Below are 24,631 nucleotides of genomic sequence, written 5' to 3' on the forward strand. Positions count from 1 at the left end.
GTGTCTTCATTGCCCTGGACGCGGAGGCCCGATATAGTCAGAACTTGCTTCCCCCCCTCCAGCGCCTGAAGGAGGATGTCGCGCGTTGGAGGCGCTTGCCGCTCTCGCCGCTCGGCCGGGCGGCATTGTTTAAGATGATGTCGCTGCCGCGTTTCCTGTACGCTCTGCAGAACACAATGGACGTCGTCCCGGCGCGCTACTTTCGCGAGGTGGAGAGTTTGCAGCGCCGACTGTTCTGGGAAGGTAGACCGCGTATCGCCCTGGCGAAGCTGACGCTCCCGTGGTATGACGGGGGGATTGCCCTCCCGGATATCAAACGGTATTATTGGGCCTCCCAGCTGGCTGCGATTAATCACGGCCTGTACGGGCCCGCTCTAAACCCGGCCTTTGAAATGGATAAGATGTTACTGCCGGGTGGTGATTATAACCGAGCGCTTTACTCCAGCTCGCTTGACGCACGTCTGACGGGCCCCACGCGTGTCATGGTACGAGTGTGGCACGCGGCTATGGGGTGGAAAGATCGTTTGACCCGGGCGTCGCCACTATACGCATCTGAGCAGTTGGGCTCCCTGTGGACCTCGAAGGGCTTTGAGAAGTGGGACATGATAGGCATCTGCAGGGTGGGTGATCTCTGGACGAGGGGGGGATTCAAAACGTTCGAGATGCTGCAGACAGAATTCCAGTTGCAGGAAAGGGAGTACTTTTGGTATATGCAGATCCGTCATGCGCTATGCTCCGTATTCCCGGACGTTGCCTCCATCCCGGAGTGTTCCCCTCTGGAGGATAGAGTGCTAGATGGACATGTACCGGACAGCACGATTTCATTAATCTATAAAAAAACTTATCAATGACCGCTCGGGACTGCTGACTAACCTTCGTGAGGCATGGGTGGCCGATGGATTGGAGCTGGACGACAAGGACTGGGTATCTGCGGTGGCCTCCCCGAAAGAGGTGGCCATACCGGCCCGCCTTCGCTTCGTCCAGCTCAAGATACTCCATAGGGTCTATGTTACGGGGCCAAGGCTACTGCGTATGGGCTATGCTGTGGACGGGTTGTGTAAGCGTGGGTGTGGTTCTTTGGGGACCTTTCTCCATATTTTGTGGGAATGCCCGGAGGTGGAGCGATTCTGGCGTGGTGTGCATGAGGTCCTGCGGGTGGTTACGCGTGTGTCGCTGCTGCCCGAAGCGAGGAGATGCCTTCTGAATGTGTGGGAGCCAACCGACTACTCGGTGCCGCAGACGCGGTGGGTGACTCTGGGATATATGGTGGCCAAACGCGACATTGCTCAACTGTGGGGTTCCCAGAGGTCGCCGACTGTCTCGGCATGGAAGGATAACATGGATTGGTGCATGTTTCGGGAAAAGGTGGTGTATGTTGCGAGAGGCAAGCCTGGGACATGGGTGAAAGTATGGGGCCCCTGGAACGCCTACCGCGGGGGAATCTGTACCCCGCCGTTATTGCCCGATCCGTCACCGGCCCCGTCCCCTTAGCCAGTTTATCTCCCCGGTTCCGGGCACTGAGTCCACCTAATCCCCGTCTTGACCTTTTCCCCCCCTTGATACTCCTATGGATTGGTAGGGTCCCCCCTCTAGGGGAGCACATGCCGCTGTTTCCGATTGTGGGTTGCCTTGTGGATTTGTTTTTTGTTGTTATTTGTATTAAAATGAAACCGTTATGTGGGGTCCGGATGGTGTGGCTACCACCGCTTCTAACTCCTGTGCATTTCCCTTTGCCGCGACATGCGCGCTATTGTTTGTATCACATGCTCCTCTTGCTTGCTAGCGGCCGGTCTGAAGGTTGTAGGCCCATCTTTGTATATTTTTTTAATTTTGTAATAAACGGTTTCAAAAAAAAAAGAAAGGAAAAAAAGAAAGGCGATCTCCTTTTAGTTGAAATAAAAGAGCAAGCTCTTAACGTAACACACGGACTCCAAATTCTGATAGTAAATATTGTCTCATATATTAGTGTGTAGACAAGTCTGTCAAGTCAAAATGATTGTTTATTTGGACTGTTGGTCTTTAAACAAGAACAAACATACAAGCATAACTATCATCGGTTTAAAAATCAGCTCAAGTAAAAAACTATATCAAACCAATAAAATACTCCAACTATATTAAATATCCATCTAAAAGAAATACAATCTATCTAACAATTATTTAGATTCCCAATATCAACCATAAAAGCTGGTGTATTTTTCATCAAATCCATACTGATGCTAAAACGTCTACTCTACACATTTTTAAGAACATTTTTGACTGCAAGCATAAACTTCCCTATTGCACATGCTATATCTAATGTGTGCATATCTAATGGCAGATCTACTGCCTGTTCCCGATTCCTAACCTCGTATTTTAGGAAAATTAGACGTAGCCACAGTTTTCTTGCATCAAGTACATTTTGGGGCATATTATCAAGCCAGGCGATAAAATTATCGCCGCTTTGGCGGCAGAAAACTTCCGCTAGAACGGCGATAATGGGCTTGATAATATGCTCTATGGAATTCCAATTGAAGCCCATGTTAGACATCCTTCACATCTAACATGGGCTTCAATTGGAATTCCATAGAGCATATTATCAAGCCCATTATCGCCGTTTCAGCGGCGATAATTTTATCGTCTGGCTTGATAATATGCCCCCTAGACAGTCCAAAAAAATTTGCAAAATGTTGCATTTTGTCCCTATATTGCAGGTGAACTTCCCTAATGGGTCAATCATATCCCTCTTAATCCTATCATTCTCATAACATGGATTAATCCCAATCCTTATCTTTAATAATTCTCTCCATAACCAGCGATTGAGAAGAAAATCCATGTACGGGAATTGTTGGCAGTTTTGCCAAGGTTTCAACATAAAGCATACAGAACTTTTCCCTTCCAAGTATCCGTGTTCCATTATATTTTTTTCCTTGCTGTCCTAAATTTTATCTTACTTATAGTCGATGAAAGTTCTGCTGGCTTACATCAGCCCTCCAAACTCTACACGCCATAGTCACTATTTCTCTAACCCCCTTTGCCCACTTCATTTCACTCTGTAGGATCTCACGTTTACACCAAAAAGATACTTTTTGCTCCTCTTCACAACCCAAGCGTTGCCAGAACCTTATTAGTGCCATGATTGCCATTTTTTCCCATGAGACCATACCAGTTTCTAGTCTTAAAGCCTGTATCATGGAGGATCTAGGTAGGGACAGTAATTTCTTACACATTTTCCTTCTTTAACATCCCACTTTCTCTTACCACTTAAGTATAGCAGTTTAGCGCCATATAAAAACTAGGGAGGTACCATAGCCCTGTGGGCATTCAGGACTGATCTATCCGTCATTTCTCCATAGGTAGCATAAAATTTCCTCAGGCCACTAATCGAAGATAGGGCCTGAATTTTTAGTGCATCCAGGTGAACTTTCCACATCATAGATTTCTCAAACCATATTTCTAGATACTTATACTCATTAAAATCAAAGCACAGGTGCACCACACAGGATGATTAGATCAATATATACAATTGTAAAGTTCATATGCGACAACGAAAATTCTTCAGTTTTTTTCTTTTTATTCCATTTTCATTTTATGTAGAACAAACAGAGTTCCGTTCTTGTGACTCAACAAGCAGTACAGCCGTCGCGTTTCGTCCCAATGCAGGACTTCTTCAGGGCACAAAATAATGATGGAATTCAAAGTTTTCACTGAGCTGACAGGTCGTGGTTAGTTTTGTTTAAGGACTGTTTCTAAGTCAGGTCGCTTCCAAGTATTCAATGCCAAGCAAAAACCACAGTAAAAGGAATCCAGCATGCCAGAGTGGAAGTTGTGGACTATTACGGGATGAGACCCGTCAGGATTATCTAGAATTTATCCAGTTACAGCATCAACATCAAGCATCTCTATATTCGTAACAATTAAGGCAAGACCCAAGGCAATCGCAATATGATAGTTGCGGTCAGCAGAGGTCTCCGAAGATCGACCTGTGCTTCTGATTTTACATGTTTGGATACCCGAGGGAACAAGCACTGTGACAGTGGGTGCTATTCAGTGTGCACGTGAATCCCTATTCATATCAAAGGGATAGTACTGTGGGGTGACATTAGGTTAGGTGCTGGTTATTAGAAGGTTCCACTGTCTCTAATTGTTTTTATATTTATACTCATTAACTTTCTCTAATTTTATGGAGTCCAGGACCCAGTTGCAAAATTGTCCTCTTTTTGCCGAAGCAGAGAATATTTGTTTTTTTCAAGTTTACTTTTAGTTTCTTATGACTGCAGTAGTCCCCAAACAATTTGAGCTTTCTCTGCAGACCTAACTCAGTTTGGTCTATAATCACCAATTCATCTGTGTAATGTAAGCATGCAATATGTTGCCCATCTATTTTTGGGCTGGCCCCCTGCACCGATCTCAAAGTGGTGGACAAGTCTGCTATTAATAAAGAGAAAAGCAACAGGCCAACACACACCCCTGTCTTAGCCCATTTTCAATCAGAATCTTCTGTGACAGTGTACCCTCTGTATCGAGAATAACCTGGGCCCAATTCTGACTATGCAGCCCTTGTATTATTGACAAGAGCCCCTTGGGGATATCGAAGTCCCCCAGCATTTCCCATAGCCGTTCTTGATACACCAGGTCGAATGCGGCCCGGAAGTCTACGAAACAGCAGAACAAACTACCCCCTGTTCCATCGACTTCCGAGCCAATGCCCATAACGCAAAGCAGTGATAAATTGTGGAGTGGCCCTCCGGGAATCCACCCTGTTCAGGAGGCACCACTTCATTGTCTCCAGCCCACTCCTTAAGTTTTTCCAGAATAATTTTAGAAAACAGCTTTTCACTGATATCCAAGAGGTTAATTAGCCTGTAATTTTTAGGTAGCAGAATATCTCCTTGTTTGTGGATGGGTCTAATGATTGCCCCTCTCCAATTTACTGGAATTATCCCAGAGTCAAAGATGCTATTGAACATTTTAGTGAAAAAAAACAGCCCACCAATCCGGTCTAGTTTGAATAATTGCTGCCGGAAGATTAGAGTGTAGGCAGCATGAATGACTGGATGACAATGCTTGACTCAGTCTGGACCACTGGTTATTACTCTGGTTGCCCTTCTTTCAATTTTGTGTAGCTTATCTCTACCATTAGAGATTAGGACCATTCATAAGCAAACAAGTCTCGTTCTTGCTCCAAAAGGGCAGTCCTTCCTGGGCGGCTTTCCCTCTGAATAGAAAAATCTGAAATGTCAGGTATATGTCAGTACTGTGCTTAATTGGTGACATACAACTCAAGTCCTTCTATCACAGATTGATTTGTCTAAGGTTGGAGCTTCTCTGTTCCAGAAGATATGAGGTAAATAATGACGGAATGGAATTCACACTGAATAATATCAGTGATTCAGACTGATTGAGGCAATTTGTGATGTAACTTTTGTTCTGTTCAATCCAAGCACATGACCTCAATATTATTAAAGAATCTAAGCAAGAAAAGGAAATATTCCCTTTGGAGGGGTTTTATCAGTTTTAATTTGACAACCAGAAACCCTACATAAAAAAGAAGACAAACGAGTGTACACCAAGCGTGTGGACAATCCTCTTTAAGATAAATCAGTGTACTACCACACGGGGCCCACTCCACTGCAAGGAATGCCAGTGGAAGCCAATCATGGGGCCTTTTCACTGCAAGAAAAGACATTGGAAATCTAGCATGGAGCCATTCTTTTGAACTATATACTAACAGCGAAAAACCTATATAGACATATGTGGGTCATTCCACTGCAGAGCTATTCGATATTTTAAAATGACAGTCTGACCTGGGCTGCAGTTCTCTTCTGTAGCACACATGTCCACAAGTCCACAGATGAGTTGAGGTCCCAGTTTTCCCAGAATGAAGTCGATAATTCTAATGGTATATTTCTCCACCGTGCATTGGCACACTCGGGCAACTTTTGCTGGCAGCAGTAGGCAGAGCTGTGAGGCCGACTTGGCAATGGCAGCCTGTGGGATTAGAAGATCAAATCAAATAGGGAGCACTTCAGATACACAGGACAGACAGGGGTTTTATTTGAGAGGTGTTGTACCAATAGCAGTGTTCTAATTGAAAAGTTGTCTCAGAGGATGGACATACAATGCCAAACTTTTGGTATTGGGAAGGTTCTTAAAGTAGGAATTATGTCGCTAGGAAGGGACATACTAGAATTGTGGAGAGTTGTTTTCATCAGGGAAACGTTCTTCTAAAAGGAACTGCTTCCCCAGGTAGGAACATTAAAGGTCTGTGGAATGATATTCTTTTTTCCAGTTAGTGTTCTTACATGAAGATTTATTCCAAAGCTAGATACACAATGGGTAAGAGAAACAAAAGTGGAGCAGTATTATTTTTGTGACTGCAGCAGGCACATGATCTGCAGTGGCTGAGTTGTATCGGATCACCTTAGGAATTGCAGACTCCAGGCGTCCAATGAAAGAGCGGCATATCCAGCAAAGGGGCATTGGGATAGAAAATTCTGCTTCTGGACCCTCCTAATGGGAAGATAAAGAAATGTTTTACAAACCACCTCACTTTTACCACAGCCTTCTCTTCCCTAGTCCTACTAGTCTACTAGAGTCTTCCTCCTGTATGCAAAGCTTTTGAACCCTGGCAAGCAAGATATTTTCAGAACCTGCATAAAGGGCACTCTTGACTTATGGAGTGTTCCTTGAGGTCCCTCCAACATTCCACTTCTGGTACTTGCAAAAAAAAAAAAAAGATCAAAAATGTATGGTACTTAAAAAACAATATCCCTTAATCGCTTTGCTTCTCCACTGGTCTTCTATAAAGGGTTGAAATTTCGCTGACATTTAAGGCACAGAGAAAGGATACCCACCAAAACATGAGTTCTATTTCACTGTAGTGTTTCTAAATGCTTATGGCCAGGGTACCATTTCAAATCCCTTGGTGGGGGAAGTGATGGAGCGGGTAGTACAAAATTGTGTATACCTCCCCTATTCTGCATGAAAGTACTAATTAAATAATCTATTAACTATAATATTATTAAAGAAGTTTGCATGTTTTATTAACCAACATTATTAACATTCGAATGACACGTGGGATTTGCATTTGAATGGCTAAAATAACCTTTATGACTAAAATCTGTACGCATATTAACAGTAGTATAAGTGGTAATTAGAATATTGCATGATATATGTTGCTTTTGTAATGTTGCCCAAGAGGAGGACCAAAAAGGTGAATATAATGGCTTTAAATGTTGCTATACGCTAGATAAATACAAGCACATAGAGGGATTAGTAAGGGGTTAACATTAGATTCATTATTTCTATGTATTAATTACACTTTTGTGTTTGTTTCGCTTAAATTAGCACTTGGGCCTAAAACCAAGATGGCCGCCGACACCACACGACGAAGTGGCCACTGTCCCACGAGGCGCGGAATGAGCTACGCATGCGCAAGAATTCTTCTAAACCTAAAGTGGGCAACCAGCCAAGCCTAGAGAATAATCAACCTTACAATAAAACCGGAAAAAGCTGACTTTGGACAATCTCATGACATCACCCCTTGACCTGAACTGAAAACTTAAATTTGACATCGGACGATCTCAACCAGCCAATCACGACTGTCCATAATTATCATATTGTATCTTCTGTGCTACATGTTATTATAAAAGAAGTAGTAGAATAGAGAGGGATACCATCTTCTTTTTCTTCTTACTGACACTTTGGCTGACACTGACGCTGACGTTCGGGCTGACGCTGACGTTTGGGACTGTAAGGTGCCGAGCTAAGAACTATTGAGCTTTGGCTTGCTTTCGGACGATTTACGACAAAATTATGCAGATCCAATGAATTAGAGGACTCAAAATAGCCAGATTAGGACAATATGATGTTGTGCAATTTACTAAAACTTTGATATAAACTCTATAAACTTCGACAAGACAAATGCGAATTTAAATCATTTTGAAATTTTAGATAAACAATTATTGATTATCAAGAATTCATGAGTCATGAGTTTCATTTAAAAGATAGATTCTGAAGTCTTAAATGTGTTTCAGCTGGTTCTAAATCACCATCAACCAATCCAACTAATTTGGTCCATTGACCGACGTGGGAGGAGTGCCTTGATGTTTTGGGATTAAGGATCAATAGGCGTGAGGGCATTAATGTATATTTTGTAAATTACTTTTCCTTCCCTATAGGTTATAAGGTGTTTTTCCCACATGTCCGGCGCTTGAATCACTCATCCCTCCTGTGTGCGGTCTCTTGAATGTGTTATGGGCCCCACCAATGAATGCATGTATGAATAAGTGTGTGTGACGACTGGTCTGCGACGCAGGGAGGATATCGGTATATGTTGTTCCCCATTTCATAGTCTTGCGCTGGATCAGTTTTTCTGGTAGCAGGATGATGGTTTTTATTGTTTTGGTTTGGTGATAATTGCTTGTAAATTGCTTATTGATTGTGGATAAGTATTGGTTTATGTATTAACACTCTATGTTGAGTTGCGTTGAGTTCTATATTGTTTGACGGCTTCTGGGATGTAGGAAGTTGGAAGTTTGTAACGGTTCTGTAGTAGGGCAGAGGTAAGCGCTGCTCTCAGGAAAGACGGAATTGTTGTTGCCCTGTAGGTACACGGGGAAAACGTGTGACGATTGAAATTGCACAACGCATTGTCTGGGTTCGAATTGGTAACATAGTCATGTGTTGCCATTAGGGACATTTTCTGTATGAGAGAAATGTATGGTAGCGAAGGTCACCTGTGAAATTTTGGTCTTGGGTACCAGGAGTCCAAAAGGCACTCTGATTACGCTTATCACTGGAATGGTAATAGGTGTTCCCTAAGCTTGCTAGAAGGATAAAGTAGAGGGAAGTGCTACTTTATTAACAAGTGTCATAATTCTGTAGTAGGGCAGACTGTTCGCTGTTCCCGGGAAAGACAGAATTCTGTGTGAATGAACTACATTTTCCGTAAGAAAGTGCGTGAATGAAATAGCATTCAGGTTAATTGTGAAATTCTGGTTTTATTTCTCAGGAGCAGAGCGTCTCCAACTAGGTGTCTTAATTCTGGAGAAACGGTTAGCTGATGCTTGTCAGAAGGGTAAGGTAGAGGGATGTGCTACTTTATCAACGGAAGTAATGATTCCGTAGTAGGGCAGAGGTAAGCGCTGCTCTCGGGAAAGACGGAATTCTTGTAAGAAAGGTCATTAACTATGCTTTGGTTAGCGAAACAGATAATGGTGGCGTATTTATGTCGTTACTAACTGATTTGTAAGTTTAAAGAACGTAAATAAGCTCACCGAGAAATTTTTGTAAAGGAGGGGTCAGCAGAAGCAGGAGTAGCGAGAAAAACTGACATCAGAAAGACCATGCTGGGATTGGATAGTCAGTAAGAAACGAAGACACTCCTGATTGGTGCGTTAGTATATGCCGCGCTGAGAGTGGAGAATTACAGGGTGACGTAGATGCTCCGGATTGGTGCGTTAGTGTGAGTCGCGCTGGGATTGGAGAATTACAGAAATGACATAGACGCTCCTGATTGGTGCGTTAGTGTGAGTCGCGCTACGATTGGTTAAGAACAACAGAATAGTCATAGGGAAAGTCTAGCGATACATGGAAGACAAAATGATGTATTACGATCCACCAGAGAAAGAGAAAAAGACCTGGTTTGGAAAGATCAAGAGTTTATTTAAAAAGGATAAACCGATTAAGACTAGAGAGGGACAGTTGCTTCCTCCACCGAAATTGCCTGCATTCTTTATGGTTGCGAAATATGGATATTATACATCTATTTGGTTAGACAATTGAGCAAAGTATACAAAAGATGATGGAGTTTGGGCATTTCCAGAACATGGTTCATTTAATTTAACGGTTTTGAGGAATTTGAGAGAAAGAATGATGAACTTAGAACTGAGACTTAGACCAACACAGTTTGAAGCATTGACTGAATGGGCAGATGAGATGCATGACAGAGAGAGACAGAGAAGTGGCGGAAGGTATAAGTACATGTTTGGTAGATCATATGGACAGGAGAATCATGATGATAGAATGAGAAGATGGCGAAGTGGAAATATGGCTGATGGTTTATTCCCTGTGAGACATACTGAAGAAGCTAGCAGTAGAAAATGTATGGAAAAGAGAAATAATGTTGAGTCAAAAGGATATGGTGTGCATGGATCGGAGGATGATGTTCTTGACGACATGTTTTATAAAAATCCACCTCCTTATCAGTCAGATTCTACCATATTGACACCAAGTGCCCCAATGAGAGAGACTTCACAGAATATAAAATTTGAATCAGTAGTACCAGAGACAGGAAGGAACAATCCTTTTAAAGAATTAGAGCAAAAACAACATGGTAAATGGGGAAGGAAAATTCAACTGAACTAGCAAAGACCACTTTAGAATTAACTGAGAAGATTAGGGAATTAACTAAAAATTTGGAAGCCGTAACTGTTCCAGTGACCATAGGACCTGTAATGCCTATTTTTGATAAACAGAAAGATAGTGAGCATTGTCTGACGATTCCTTATAACAGTAATAAACAAACAGAGAGGCCAGAAAAGAGTATAGACAAGAATCCATGGAGACATACAACAAGTATATTAGAACAGAGTACACCTAAAAATTTGACAGTAAATCAAAGTTTAGTGGATAGGATAATAAAGACGACAGTATCAGTCCCAGGAACACCAGAGAGATTAGCACCACAAAATACTGAGAAAGACAGTGTAGGCCCTACTTCAGAAGAATTAAGTGAATGGCTAAGGAGTTTACAGCAAAAAGATAAAAAATCCCAATCTATAGATGTGGCTAAGCTAAGGATGGTTTTGGAAGAATTAATAGTAGGGACTATCCCCACAGAAAAATAAAAAAATTATCAGGACGAAGAATTTCTATTTCTATGTAAAAGTATAACCTGGAGAGCAAGAAACCTACATGAAAGACTTGAAGAAGTAGCAAACTAAATGGGTATAGACTACGAAAGAGTAAAAGCTTTACAAAAGCCATATAGAGTACATTTTTCTGAAAAAGATATTGAAAATCTGAACATCACAGGAAGAATAACTCAGATTAAAGACATAATCCTTTTGTTAAGAAAATGGGGAGACGTAGATAAATGGAAAAGTAGATGGTTTAGAAAACAAGATGATGCTTCAGACAAAACATTTGCAGCTTTTCCTGTAAGAGAAAAAGAAAAAGTAGTGACAGAATGTCCCATGAGAGAAATTCCAGGAGGAGTATATGTACATGTTCCTTGGACTAGGCAAGATATTTTATCATTTACAAATGATTTCCCTCGACTACGCGAAAAGCCAGTCGAGTGGTACAGGCAAGTGGATAGATTTGTAAAATTATCGAAAGTTTTGTGGATTGATCTAAATACTCTATTTGACATAATAGTACCAGCAGATTTATGGATATAATGCAAGTTGATGATAAATTGGCCTACACAAGAATACCCTAGGGATCCAAAAACAGGAGCCCCAGATCCGGAAGTCATGAAAAAATATGAACAAGTAATTGTTTTCCTGAAAAACAAGGTACCTCCCAAAGAGACTGATTGGGTAAAATTGATCGAACTCATCAGGAAACTAAGGGGTCAGTACACGCATACTATGAGAGGCTAATTCTTGCCTTTAAGCAGTTTAGTGGCGATGAAAACTTGAGTGAAAAAGATTTAAGTCACTTTGTATACCGATTTGTATATGGACTGCGTCCAGAGATAAGTGAAATGATTAAACAGCATACAGTAGACTGGCAAAATAAGAAAATAGATGAAGTACTAAGACATGCAAAATATTTTAGTGATGAAATCGAAACCAAGCAGCGAAAGTTAAAAGAAAAGGCTATGTGGGCACAGGTAAAGGTGGCTGAAAGACAGGAAGCTCAGTTGGTCGAACAAGCAAATAGTGCAGGATCAAAACCTAAATTTAATGCTGGAAAAGGTAAGGGACAGTTCAATATAGAAGAAGCCAAAAAGAAATGGCCATGTCACAATTGCGGAAGAATAGGGCACTGGAAATCCATGTGTAAATTTCCCCCGAATACTAACAGTGATAATGCATCATTGAATCCGCAGGTGCAGAAAGAGGTGAGGTGAGTTGTCAACCGCAGCGACAGCAGCAGGTTGTTTCCCAACAGAATCAGGCGCCAAAACCGCCTTTTCCACAGAGCGTAAATTCACAGAAATACAGTAATGAGACACGATTCTACAACGAAGAACAGGTAACTAAGATGCCGCGCGCTAGCGCTGTTTCGCAGTATTGGCTAAAACCGATGAGAGTGAGTCAGAAGAAGGTTATTGACGGTGCCGAAGGGAGGAAGAAGAGTGCGTACTTGGCGCAACTCTAGAAGTAGACCAGACAGGCCCTTTTGTGGACGGAAAGGTAAATGATGAAAATATTACTGTCCTAGTAGATACTGGTGCTACTCGATCAACTGTTAGGTCAGCTGATGTTAAGAATCTTCCTCTCTCGGACGAAACAATCCAAGTGGTTGGAGTATCCAACAGACAGATTAAAACATATCTCACAGAACCAGTAAAAAGTAAATATAGGGAAATTTTCCGAAATGCACCGCTTTGTTGTGTGTGATTCAAGTCCTGTAACTTTGTTAGGAAGAGACTTACTGTGCAAGATGAATTGCACCATATTTTGTACCCCTGATGGTATAGCATTTGAGACCCCTGATGAAGACGTACTGTATAAAATGACAATGGCTAACATGGAACCTGAGATAACTGAAGCATTTGCTGTATTCAAGGTATTTTACCTTTAATATTTTGGCAGTCTACTTGGCACCCCTCACACCTACCTGCTCCCTGCTGACGAGAGGCAATTACCTCGAAACACGTGTCCAGGGATGGCATTATTTTTTACACTCGTGGCATAGGCGTACTCTCCGCTGCCACTACAGTATCCAGAGTTCTATGGGGCTATTTGCTAGTATGACGAGCAGTGTGCGACCTACTCTGTTTTTGTATTTAAGCTCCCTTGAGCGCGTTGGGCTGACGAGCCTTGGTACCGCACCTGCGCGCCGTGAGAGGTATTTTACCTTTAATATTTTGGCAGTCTACTTGGCACCCCTCACACCTACCTGCTCCCTGCTGACGAGAGGCAATTACCTCGAAACACGTGTCCAGGGATGGCATTATTTTTTACACTCGTGGCATAGGCGTACTCTCCGCTGCCACTACAGTATCCAGAGTTCTATGGGGCTATTTGCTAGTATGACGAGCAGTGTGCGACCTACTCTGTTTTTGTATTTGCTGTATTCAACCCTGATGAACTACCAAGAGAATTGAAACAAACAGTAAAAGCAGAAGTCTGGGAAGGAAGGAATAAGTTACCCAAATGTTCCTCAATATAAATTGACACCTGAGATAATTGAAGGAGTTACTCCTATAATTGAGAAAATGGTTAAACAGGGTATTTTGAGAGAAATAATGAGTAGTCCATGTAATTCACCAATTATGGGACTGAAAAAGCCTAATGGAAAGTTCAGAATAGTGCAAGATTTGAGAAAGATAAACAAAATTGTTGTCATGTTGTCCTATTGTACCAAATCCATCTGTGATTTTGTATCAGATTCCACATGATGCAGAATGGTACACAGTGATTGATCTGTGTCATGCTTTCTTTTCCATCCCATTGCATCATGACAGTCAACAAATATTTGCGTTCCGTTTTGGTGAACGTATTTTGGCATGGTGCCGAATTCCACAGGGGTATACAGAAAGCCCCTCGATATTTAATCAGATATTGAAAAAGTCTTTGGAAGACCTAGAAATGCCCGAGAATTCAGTGCTTGTTCAATATATTGATGACCTACTTGTGGCGTCAAAGACTCGAGAAGCTTGTGTAATGGACACCATAGCATTGCTTAACCATTTGGCAGATGGAGGACTTAAAGTATCCCCATCGAAATTGCTATTTTGTCAGAAAGAAGTACAATATTTAGGCCACAAAAATTGAAAAAGGACTGAGGAAAATAACTACAGATAGAATCAAAATAATAAAAGGAATGAGAGCTCCAATGATGCAAAGAGAAGTGAGAATGTTTCTTGGAATGGTAGGATATTGTCGTCAGTGGATAAGTAACTTTTCCCTGATTGCAAAACCTTTGGTACGACTGACAAGAAGTGATGTAAAAGATCCTATTGACTTAAATAGGGAAGAATTAGCAGCTTTTAAACAATTGAGAGACAGTTTGTGTGAAGCACCAGTATTAGGAATGCCTGATTATGATAAAGAACTCGATTTGTACTGCAGTGAAAGGAATGGATGTGCACTCTCTGTACTAATACAGAAACATGGAAAATTGAGAAGACCGATTGCATATTTTTCAGCTATGCTAGACCCTGTAGCTGTAGCGTTGCCAGGTTGCTTGAAAGCAGTAGCTGCTACTTGTAAGAGTCTGGAACAGAGTGAAGGAATTGTGATGGGATATCCTGTGCGAGTGTTTGTACCTCATCATGTGGTAATCCTTTTAACAAGGAGCCGCACTCAGTTCATGGCACATAGTCGGCTGACTAAATATGAGAAGGTCATATACAATACAATACAATACAATACAGATGCATTTGTAAAGCGCGCGACATACAAATGCATCTCAAGGCGCTGGAGGGGGGGGGGCTGCTACTGATCGAAGAGCCAGGTCTTGAGGAGTCTTCTGAAGGCCAGCAGGTCCTGGGTCTGTCGTAGGTTGGTAGGGATAGTGTTGCAGGTCTTGGCGGCGAGGAAGGAGAAGGATCTGCCGTCGGCGGTGGTTTTTCGTGTGCGAGGTACTGTGGCGATAGCGAGGTTGGCAGAGCGGAGGCTGCGGGTGGGGGTGTGGAAGTTGAGACGGTGGTTGAGGTATACTGGTCCGGTGTTGTGGAGGATCTTGTGTGTGTGGATGAGGAGTTTGAAGGTGATCCTCTTGTTGACGGGGAGCCAATGCAGGTCTCTCAGGTGGGGTGTGATGTGGTTGCGTCGTGGGATGTCGAGGATCAGTCGTGCCGAGGAATTCTGGATGCATTGCAGCCGCTTCAAGAGCTTCGTTGTAGTTCCTGCATAGAGGGCGTTCCCGTAGTCCAGTCTGCTGGTGATGAGTGCATGAGTGACGGTCTTTCTGGTGTCGGGGCGATCCATTTGAAGATTCTGCGGAGCATACGGAGGGTGTTGAAGCAGGATGCGGAGACTACGTTGACTTGCTTGGTCATGGAGAGGGCAGAGTCTAGGATGATCCCCAGGTTGCGTGAGTGGTTGGTGGGTTTTGGGGCTGCTCCTAGCGGTGTTGGCCACCAGGAGTCGTCCCAGGCAGAGGGGGTGGTGCAACAAATGTGAGCCTTACAAGATGCCTGAATGTAAATACTTCAACGTTACTGCCTGATGCTGAGAATGTGGAAGTCAGAGATGAAGTGGATCACAATTGTTTGGATGTACTTGATTTCTGTACCAAACCACGTCCTGATATAAAAGATGTTCCATTGTCAGAAAGTGACTTTGTGATGTTTGTGGATGGGTCATGCTTGAGAACAGACGAAGGAATTCTAAGTGCAGCATATGCAGTATGCACAGTTGCAGCAGTAATGGAAGCATCTTACCTGAAGGGAGTAAAATCAGCTCAGGTTGCTGAACTTGTAGCCTTAACTAGAGCATGCAAATTGGGAAAGAATGTGAGAGTAACTGTGATAACTGATAGTCAGTATGGCTTCGGTGTTGTGCATGATTTCGGTCAGATATGGTTGCAGAGAGGATTTCTGACTTCAAGTGGAACTCCTATAAAGAATGCTGAAGTGGTTGGGAAGTTGCTTGAGGCGATACAGCTGCTTAAGCAATTGGCCGTGGTGAAGTGTGCTGCACACGTTCAGACAGGAGACTATGTCACAGTTGGTAATAAGTACGCCAACGATGTGGCGCAATATTGTGCTCGAAATCTAAATTCAATCAACAGGGCAAAAGAAAGGGAAATGAATTCTTACCCCCTACTGTTTACTAACATTGTGAGTACCTGGGAAGAAGTGAGGCAGTTGCAGGAAGAAGCAGGAGATGAGGAAATAAGACAATGGGTAAAAGCGGGATGTGCACCAAGAGAAACAGATCATGTGTGGGTTTATTGAGATGGAAGACCAGTTATGCCTGATAGCATGGTGTCTGCCATGGCACTGATGTATCATGGACAAGCACACATAGGGAGAGACGCGATGATTAGGTCATTTAAACAAACATGGTATAATGCAAAATTCAGAATTGTAGCTGAGAGCCTTTGTCAAAGATGCCTTATATGTCAGCAGTTCAATCCTGGAAGGAAAACAGTGGTAAGTCTAGGAACGATAGGTCGAGAAGGAGGGCCTTTCACCAGAATGCAGATTGATTTCATTGAAATGCCTCCCTGCAACAGGTTGATGTATGTTCTAGTGATGGTCTGCTTGTTTTCTAGATGGGTAGAAGCATATCCCACCAGAAGGAGTGATGGAATCACAGTAACATAATTGCTTTTGAGGGAATTCATCCCTAGATTCGGGTTTCCAGTCACAATTGAATCAGATAGAGGAAAACATTTCCATAATGAGATCATGAAATTGATTTGTGAAGCATTGAATGTACAACAGAAACTACATTGTGCCTATTGCCCAGAGGCTTCTGGTGTGGTGAAACAAATGAATGGCACTATTAGAAAACGATTGGAAAAATGTGTTTAGCCACAGGTTTGAAATGGCCTGATGTCTTGCCTCTTGTACTCATGACTATTAGATCTATTCCAGATAGGAACACAGGTCTGAGTCCCCATGAAATTGTCATGGGAAGAGCAATGCGACACGTTTTCATACCAGTCAACAAGCTGTTCCTTATAACTGATGACTTGGTTTTGGATTACTGTAAGGGGCTGGCGGACGCAGTTCATTCTGTGTTTCATCAGGTTGGATCGGATGCCACCACCCTTGAAAAGAAGCAAGCTCATGATCTGAGCCCAGGAGACTGGGTGAGAATTAAAGTACACAGAAGAAGGAACTGCCTGGTCCCACGTTGGGGAAAACCACGACAAGTGATTTTGACCACAACCACAGCTGTGAAGTGTGCTGGAATAAAGAACTGGATTCATGCTAGTCACACATTGAGAATTCCAAATCCAGTGGATAACAAGGAAGGAGAATATTTTGAAGAGTCAGAGACTAGTTCTGAATCAGATGCTGAAGACACAAGAACTAGAGAAAACCCTGAAAGGGGGGAGTCAGAACCAAATTGGATTCTTGCTCCGGAAAATATTCCCTTGAGAAGAAAATTACAGATTTCTGTTACCAGCTCAGACTCAGAGACTGAACAAGAACAGGTAGATTGGAGAAAAGAGAAAAGCAGTGAAGAAACAATCAAAGAAATTGTTGATAACAAAGTTTTTGATGGAAAACCGAGAGAAATTCTACCTGAAATAATAAAAATAGATGGAGAGGTGCAAGATACAGAAAGTGAGGGAAAGATTCTTGCGGAAGACCCCAGAGGAGTTGTAGGGAATTCAAACATCCAGCTAGAAGAAGGGTCAGTTACTCAGCAGGAAGATTGTGTGCAAGAACCACGAGGAGGGACAGAAGTAGGGGAAATAAAAGAAGTGGTGGAAAGAAGAACAGCTGAAAGCAAAAAGCAAGTTGAAACCGAGTCGGAGGATAGTGAGGAAGAAATACCAGACGGTCGAGTCCTGAGGAAAAGAGCATGGAGAGCTGAAAAGAATGATAAAGGAAATACATCGAATAGACCAGCAAGAGATGAAATCTGGCCAAACAAAATAAAAAGATTGAGATATAGATTGACACGAGTGAATTCACCAAGAGCAGAACAAGTGAATGAAGTATTTAGTCAAGAAAAATCGAAAATTGAGAAAATAACTACAGAAGAGGAAAACAAAAGAACGAGAAAACCTAACCAGAAGTATAAGTCACAGGAATGGTCGTATGTGGCCCTGCCTGAAATTAAAGAAGAGGCAGATAACCAAGAAAACCCAGAGGTGACCATACAAGAAGTGGTTGAGGAAGATAAAGAATCGGAAATCCTGAGAGTTATCTTGTCCGATATTGGGGAAGAAACTGATGTTCAGGAAGTTCTGTATCAAGATTACGAGGGAAAAGTAAAAGATAATCAAATGCCAAACTGAATAAGACAAAAAGTGTTGCAAATGGAAAGACAATAAAATATGGAGAAACACATAACTGATAGAACCAAGTAGGTGCTTAGAGCCTTGGGTTAGACAAAACTAGTTGTGAAATGGAAGAGGCTAAGTCAAAAGACACTGATCAGTTTACGAAAATGGCAAACACAGAAAGTAGAAAAGCTAAATGTACGTTTCTTAGAAGGTGGTTTAAAATGTGTTGTTGTTGTACAGGATTACTAATGCTTCTGTGGAGTGTATTAGCTTTGATGATATCATTTAAAGTTACACTTGAAAAAATAGAAGGACATAGTGAAAATAAAACTGATATAGAGAAGATTCAAAAAGTATATCTGACTAAAATAGATAGATATTATCTGCATAAAGACAGGTCTATAAATGACTTTTCTAACAATGTATTTTCGAAACTACTGTATGAATATGTAAAGACCATGGATGTGAGGGATTGCTACGTCTGCATGCAGTTACCTGCATCTGTATCTGAGGGAGTGACCTACCATCACCTTCCAGTAACGTATGGAATAACATGTAGTGTGATAGCTAGTTTATTTTACAAAATAGGGAAATTAGAATATTACTTTTCAGATGTAGATAACGTATTTTCACAAGTACTTGTAATTAAAAAATTGAATAAAGTAAAACCTGCAAAGGTATTAGGTGAATTCTTCTTAGAAACTAAAGAATTAACATTAGAATCTATATTTAGGAATAATCTAACTTGTTTAAAGAAGGAGGAGAAAGTGTTCTTGGATATGGTTGAAGAAAGGAGATTAAAAATGCAAAAGAAAGTACCTGAGGGAAGAGAGGAAAAGACAGTCTGGGGTGTTGAAATGGAAAAGCATTTGAAAGGAGAAGCTAGTCCAACAATGGCTTTAGATTGGCCTCAGAAAGGAAAGTTGTGTATTAGAAGGAATCAAACTGCATATGATAATTACTTTGTAGGTAACAGTGATTGCCGTGATACATACCGAATCATGGGTGGATGGGGATTTAAAGGAGGAAATGATCCCGTTTTTCCTGGGTTATATTTTATCTGCGGGAACAAGGCATACTATCGGTTGCCAGACCATTGGTATGGCACATGTTATGTAGGTCTGGTTTTTCCGAAGATATTCCACATGGGAAGGGGAGAAGATGGTGTACATAAGTTAGGTAGTCTACTAACAAGTAGAAAAAGAGAATCTTGGTCAGAAATTGTAGGAGACATCTTTGGAGCATTGATACCAGCAGTGGGAATATCTCTGAATGCACACAAAATTAGACAGCTATCAACAGTAGTGGATCACTTGTCAACAAGCACCGCTGGAGGATTCTTATTGGTAAATACTGAAATGGTTGCCATGCGTGCCATGGTAATGCAAAATCGACTTGATATATTATTGGCAAAAGAGGGTGAAGTCTGGGGAATGCTGAAAGTTCAACATTGTTGTACTTACATTCCAGACGAAAGTAAAGATCTGGAGATCTACATTAAAAATATAACTGAATTGCATGAGGAAATTGCACCACTAGAGGTTGAAAAGATTGGAAAGAAACTTTCTTCTATTAAAGATTTCTTATTTAACTTAGGTGGTACATTTGTAGGTAGGATCTTATTTCCATTAACATGTGTGATTTTTCTAGCATTAATTTTAAGATTAGTATGTTTATGTTACGAAAGGAAGAAAATACGGAAAAGGTTTAAAAGAGAAAATTTTAAAAGAAGACAGGATAAGAGACAAGAGAGGGAATTTGAAGAAGTAGAATTAGAAGAGATGAAAGATAATATGTATAAAACTAAAGAACTCATTTCGCTATTCATGACAAATTGATACAAAATTTTAATGGTGTGGTGATAAAATCCCCAAAGGGGGGATTGATGGAGCGGGTAGTACAAAATTCTATTCTGCATGAAAGTACTAATTAAATAATCTATTAACTATAATATTAGTAAAGAAGTTTGCATGTTTTATTAACCAACATTATTAACATTCGAATTACACGTGGGATTTGCATTTGCATGGCTAAAATAACCTTTATGACTAAAATCTGTACGCATATTAACAGTAGTATAAGTGGTAATTAGAATATTGCATGATATATGTTGCTTTTGTAATATGGCCCAAGAGGGGGACCAAAAAGGTGAATATAATGGCTTTAAATGTTGCTATACGCTAGATAAATACAAGCACATAAAGGGATTAGTAAGGGGTTAACATTAGATTCATTATTTCTATGTATTAATTACTCTTTTGTGTTTGTTTCGCTTAAATTAGCACTTGGGCCTAAAACCAAGATGGCCGCCGACACCACACGACGAAGTGGCCACTGTCCCACGAGGCGCGGAATGAGCTACGCATGCGCAAGAATTCTCCTAAACCGTGTCACGACCTTTGGTTCGACATGTACCAGAGCAAGGACAAAGTGGGCAACCAGCCAAGCCTAGAGAACAATCAACCTTACAATAAAACCGGAAAAAGCTGACTTTGGACAATCTCATGACATCACCCCTTGAACTGAACTGAAAACTTAAATTTGACATCGGACGATCTCAACCAGCCAATCACGACTGTCCATAATTATCATATTGTATCTTCTGTGCTACATGTTATTATAAAAGAAGTAGTAGAATAGAGAGGGATACCATCTTCTTTTTCTTCTTACTGACACTTTGGCTGACACTGATGCTGATGTTCAGGCTGACGCTGACATTTGGGACTGTAAGGTGCCGAGCTAAGAACTATTGAGCTTTGGCTTGCTTTCGGACGATTTACGAAAAAATTATGCAGAGCCAATGAATTAGAGGACTCAAAATAGCCAGATTAGGTAAATATGATGTTCTGTAATTTACTCACATTTTGATATAAACTCTATAAACTTTGATGAGACAAATGCGAATTTAAATCATTATGAAATTTTAGATAATTATTGATTAACGAGAATTCATGAGTCATGAGTTTCATTTAAAAGATAGATTCTGAAGTCTTAAATGTGTTTTAGCTGGTTCTAAATCACCACCAACCAATCCAACTAATTTGGTCCATTGACCGAAGTGGGAGGAGTGCCTTGATGTTTTGGGATTAAGGATCTATAGGCGAGAGGGCATTAATGTATATTTTGTAAATTACTTTTCCTTCCCTATAGGTTATAAGGTGTTTTTCCCACATGTCCGGCGCTTGAATCACTCATCCCTTCTGTGTGCGGACTCTTGAATGGGTTGTGAGTGTTGATGTTATGGGCCCCACCAATGAATGCATGTATGAATAAGTGTGTGTGACGACGGGTCTGCGACGCAGGGAAGATATCGGTATATGTTGTTCCCCATTTCCCAGTCTTGCGCTGGATCAGAAGCACACTGTATTCTGGGAAAGGGAACACGTCAGAGTAATTTAGCACCCGAAAAGCAGCACTCTGTTTTATCTGTTTCTTTTACCATCAGAATAATGAAGAAAGCTAAGAAGGTACTAAGCAATCACTGTGAAGAAGAGAGTAAGATGTGAGGGAAAGGGCCATTCTACGGGGATTGCCAGAGGACTAATTGTACCTTTGTACTACAGAGACCAGATCCAACCAAGAACATTTTCATATGGGATTTGTTTTTCTAAATTTAGAAAGCATTTTACCATACACAAGTCTACTCAGACTTTGCACTTGAATTCATGTCTGTAGAAGCCGTGCTCCAGAGCTGGATTGCAAATCTCCTGACTGATCGATCCCTAGATGCGGTGAGATTAAGTCTGCATGGAAAGCAGTTTGCCTACGCTATAGCGTAGAGGGATTTCCTGTGTCCAGGGGAAGCTGCTGAACTGTGATGGATGCCCAGTTAACTGGAGTGCTGGATTATAAGCAGGGCCACTAGAGCGATTTTTAATCCCCCAAGGATTTTGTTGCTCCTCAACTGGACCTGGTTTCAAAGCAAACTGTAAAGCACATTACGCTTTACAATGAAAACAAGACAATAATTTAAAATAAAACCATGAAGGTTAATTAAAAGATTCAGAACATTACGGAAAGCTAAATTATCTGGTTAGGAGTCTATCTGTTTAAGTAATGCATGATGTCATAATCAAATGCAAATGATAGAATAGCAGAAGCAAATATAGTTCAGCTCTAACGAATTAAAACAGATTTATAAATCAGACGTCAAACCAACTTAGAGACTCCTTCTAAAAGTCAAGATAGAGTTAGGCCAGTACCCACAGAATTGGGCCTCTTTTAGAATGCAAAAATATAATGAAACCTACACATTAATACAATTTCATTAAAATCACACAAATTGGACCAATCGGGCTTAAGGATGAACAATGCAGTTTCTGATTCACATTATTCAGCACTATCCCAGAGATTCACATAATGCAGATCCCATCTCTGGTGCACTTTAAACCCCTCAGTAGTACAGATATGTTTACAGAATGCACAAGGAATAGTCCTCTTGCGAATCACACTGTGGTCCCAATAGGTGAGGCCTTGGGTAAAACTCCCTCTCAATAGAACCGTGTGGTACAGAATCCTGAAGATAGAAACATCAGTCTGTACCTGGGAAAGCGACATTAATCTCGAGACAATGTTTACAAGATTACTGGCGCACGAATCGTCTGTGTGCAGTGCAGTGGCGATGGTGCCATTTGAAAGTGGTGGTGCGTAAACTTTCTGTTGGAGTGCACCGTGGCGAGCTCGACCACCTTAGAGGGGGTTCGGGGGGGTTTTTCCCCCCGAGAAAATTTTGAAAAAAAAGTGGGTAAAGGGTGCATTTTCAAGCAAATTTGAGAAGCACAGAGACTAGAGCTGCAAACACACATAGAGCCCACTGCAGAGGGTATGTTCTTAGGTGAAGTCCTGCTGAAACTAAAATGCATTAACATTATAATCTCAGTTTCCCCACTTAACAAAGAGAGTCATCCCCAGAAAATGAGTTCCCCATCCTGTTTCTTCATTACATTTTCAGACAAAATTAGGAACATTCATAGACCATCCACACATGCATTAAGCACATTGTAAAAACAAAAAAAAGAATCACGTACAATAAAGCACAAATACACACACACAGTCGCACATACAGACATACATACCATAACACACACATACAGACATACACAGGCACATCTTGAGACTCAACATAATGAAGAACATGACAAAGAGACAGAGGGAGCAAAAATGTTTTGTGCTGATGGAGAGTTAATGTACTCACACCATGCCAGGAATCTGTGCCCAACCTACGGGTCAAAAGCTGTGACCTTGGATTTGACAGCGGGTCAATCATTGTAAACATCCTTACAATCATTTTGCTAACAGCAGAAAAGGGGCAAGTGCTCTGTTTGCATCAGAGATCCCTTCATTCCATATATGCCTTATGAAAACTGCACTTTTGAAATAGAGTCTCTCGCAGGGCTGTGTAGACTAGCGCATACATGGCAGGATAATAAGAATGTGCTTCTGGTGCTAACATTAGGAAGAGGGAGGTCGGAAGAGTTTCAGTACAAGTTGTTGCAGTCTAAACTAAATAAATTCAAATATAGTACACCGTTTTTACCGCCAAAAGCTCCAATACCCCGGGTCCATGCTTTTGGTCCATCGTACCGGGTCTGTGATCCAGTAATCTGCCAGCTTCAACGTACATGGTATTTTTGGCTTAGATTCTCATCTAAAAATATATATTTACGTACAGTTTGCCCGATACAGTCTGTGTTTTCCCACTAATAAACCTGCAGCAGTGATGCTCTTTTATATTAATGTGCTATGTAATAACAGCACTGAGGGAGTTTGCCAACACACAACATTCCTGTGCAAGAGCACGCTGCAGGCGCAAGGGCGCGCTGGAGGTAGTTACTACTGCCAGGAGTAGGCTCACATCACGAACAGTCAGTCACTTAGTATTACAATCCTGAGCCTTGTTAAGTTATTTGAACATACTCTTTTTTAAGACATTTTAGAGTCTCAAAATATCCTGAATCTGCCAATGTTTTTTGTGCATACATCCACCATGTTTTGAGAATTCCGCCAACTGTCTCACAGCTTACAGACAAACATAACCTCCTTCCCCCGCACTAACACTGTACCCTGATGGTGTTGCATAACCCAACACGTATTGAACAAACACAGTAATGCATCGCAAGTCGCAACCAAATGGTGTCCTGAAGTAGCCCACGTCTTCTACAAATATTCTACTTACTCCACGACTTCTACAAATATTCAGCATAAAACACACAAAAAATCAACTCTTTATGCTGCGACTGCGAGGAAATATGCTGACACCCTGATCCAACCTTGCCTCATGTGAATATTGAAAGCAAAATCGCTGGCGTGACTGCTAACGTGCTCTTGATCAACGAGCGTCTGTGTCCCTAAATCTGAATCATGATTCCATCTAGAGTCTCTAGAGTCGCCGAATGGTACAAACTCCTCCCAACTCCCCCCCTTGTGTAACGTAATTCCCGTTTCAGATCACTTTCCTTCTTGTCTGCATAAAATAAACCATGAAATATTTATTTTAACCGAAATCCACAAAATATGAAATCTGGCCTTTAACGGAATAAAGAACAACTCTTAAAAT

At 41.5% G+C, this 24,631-nt stretch overlaps 1 protein-coding gene across 4 annotated transcripts in view; it reads right to left on the reverse strand.

Annotated features, from left to right (window-relative positions):
* Positions 1 to 24,631, reverse strand: part of SFTPB (surfactant protein B) — a 190,775-nt gene that overhangs the window by 43,581 nt on the left and 122,563 nt on the right. For 3 of the 4 annotated variants that reach the window (XM_085635241.1, XM_085635240.1, XM_085635238.1), the window contains 2 exons: positions 6,400 to 6,489; positions 5,784 to 5,967 (listed from right to left, as the gene is read on the reverse strand). In XM_085635241.1, the coding sequence (XP_085491367.1) occupies positions 5,784 to 5,967; positions 6,400 to 6,489 (274 nt within the window). The remainder of the gene's footprint in view (positions 1 to 5,783; positions 5,968 to 6,399; positions 6,490 to 24,631) is intronic. The other variant, XM_085635239.1, reaches the window with a different exon arrangement.

This window comes from Triturus cristatus, chromosome 11 (genome assembly GCF_964204655.1).
Source record: "Triturus cristatus chromosome 11, aTriCri1.1, whole genome shotgun sequence".
Taxonomy (NCBI): Eukaryota; Metazoa; Chordata; class Amphibia; order Caudata; family Salamandridae; genus Triturus; species Triturus cristatus.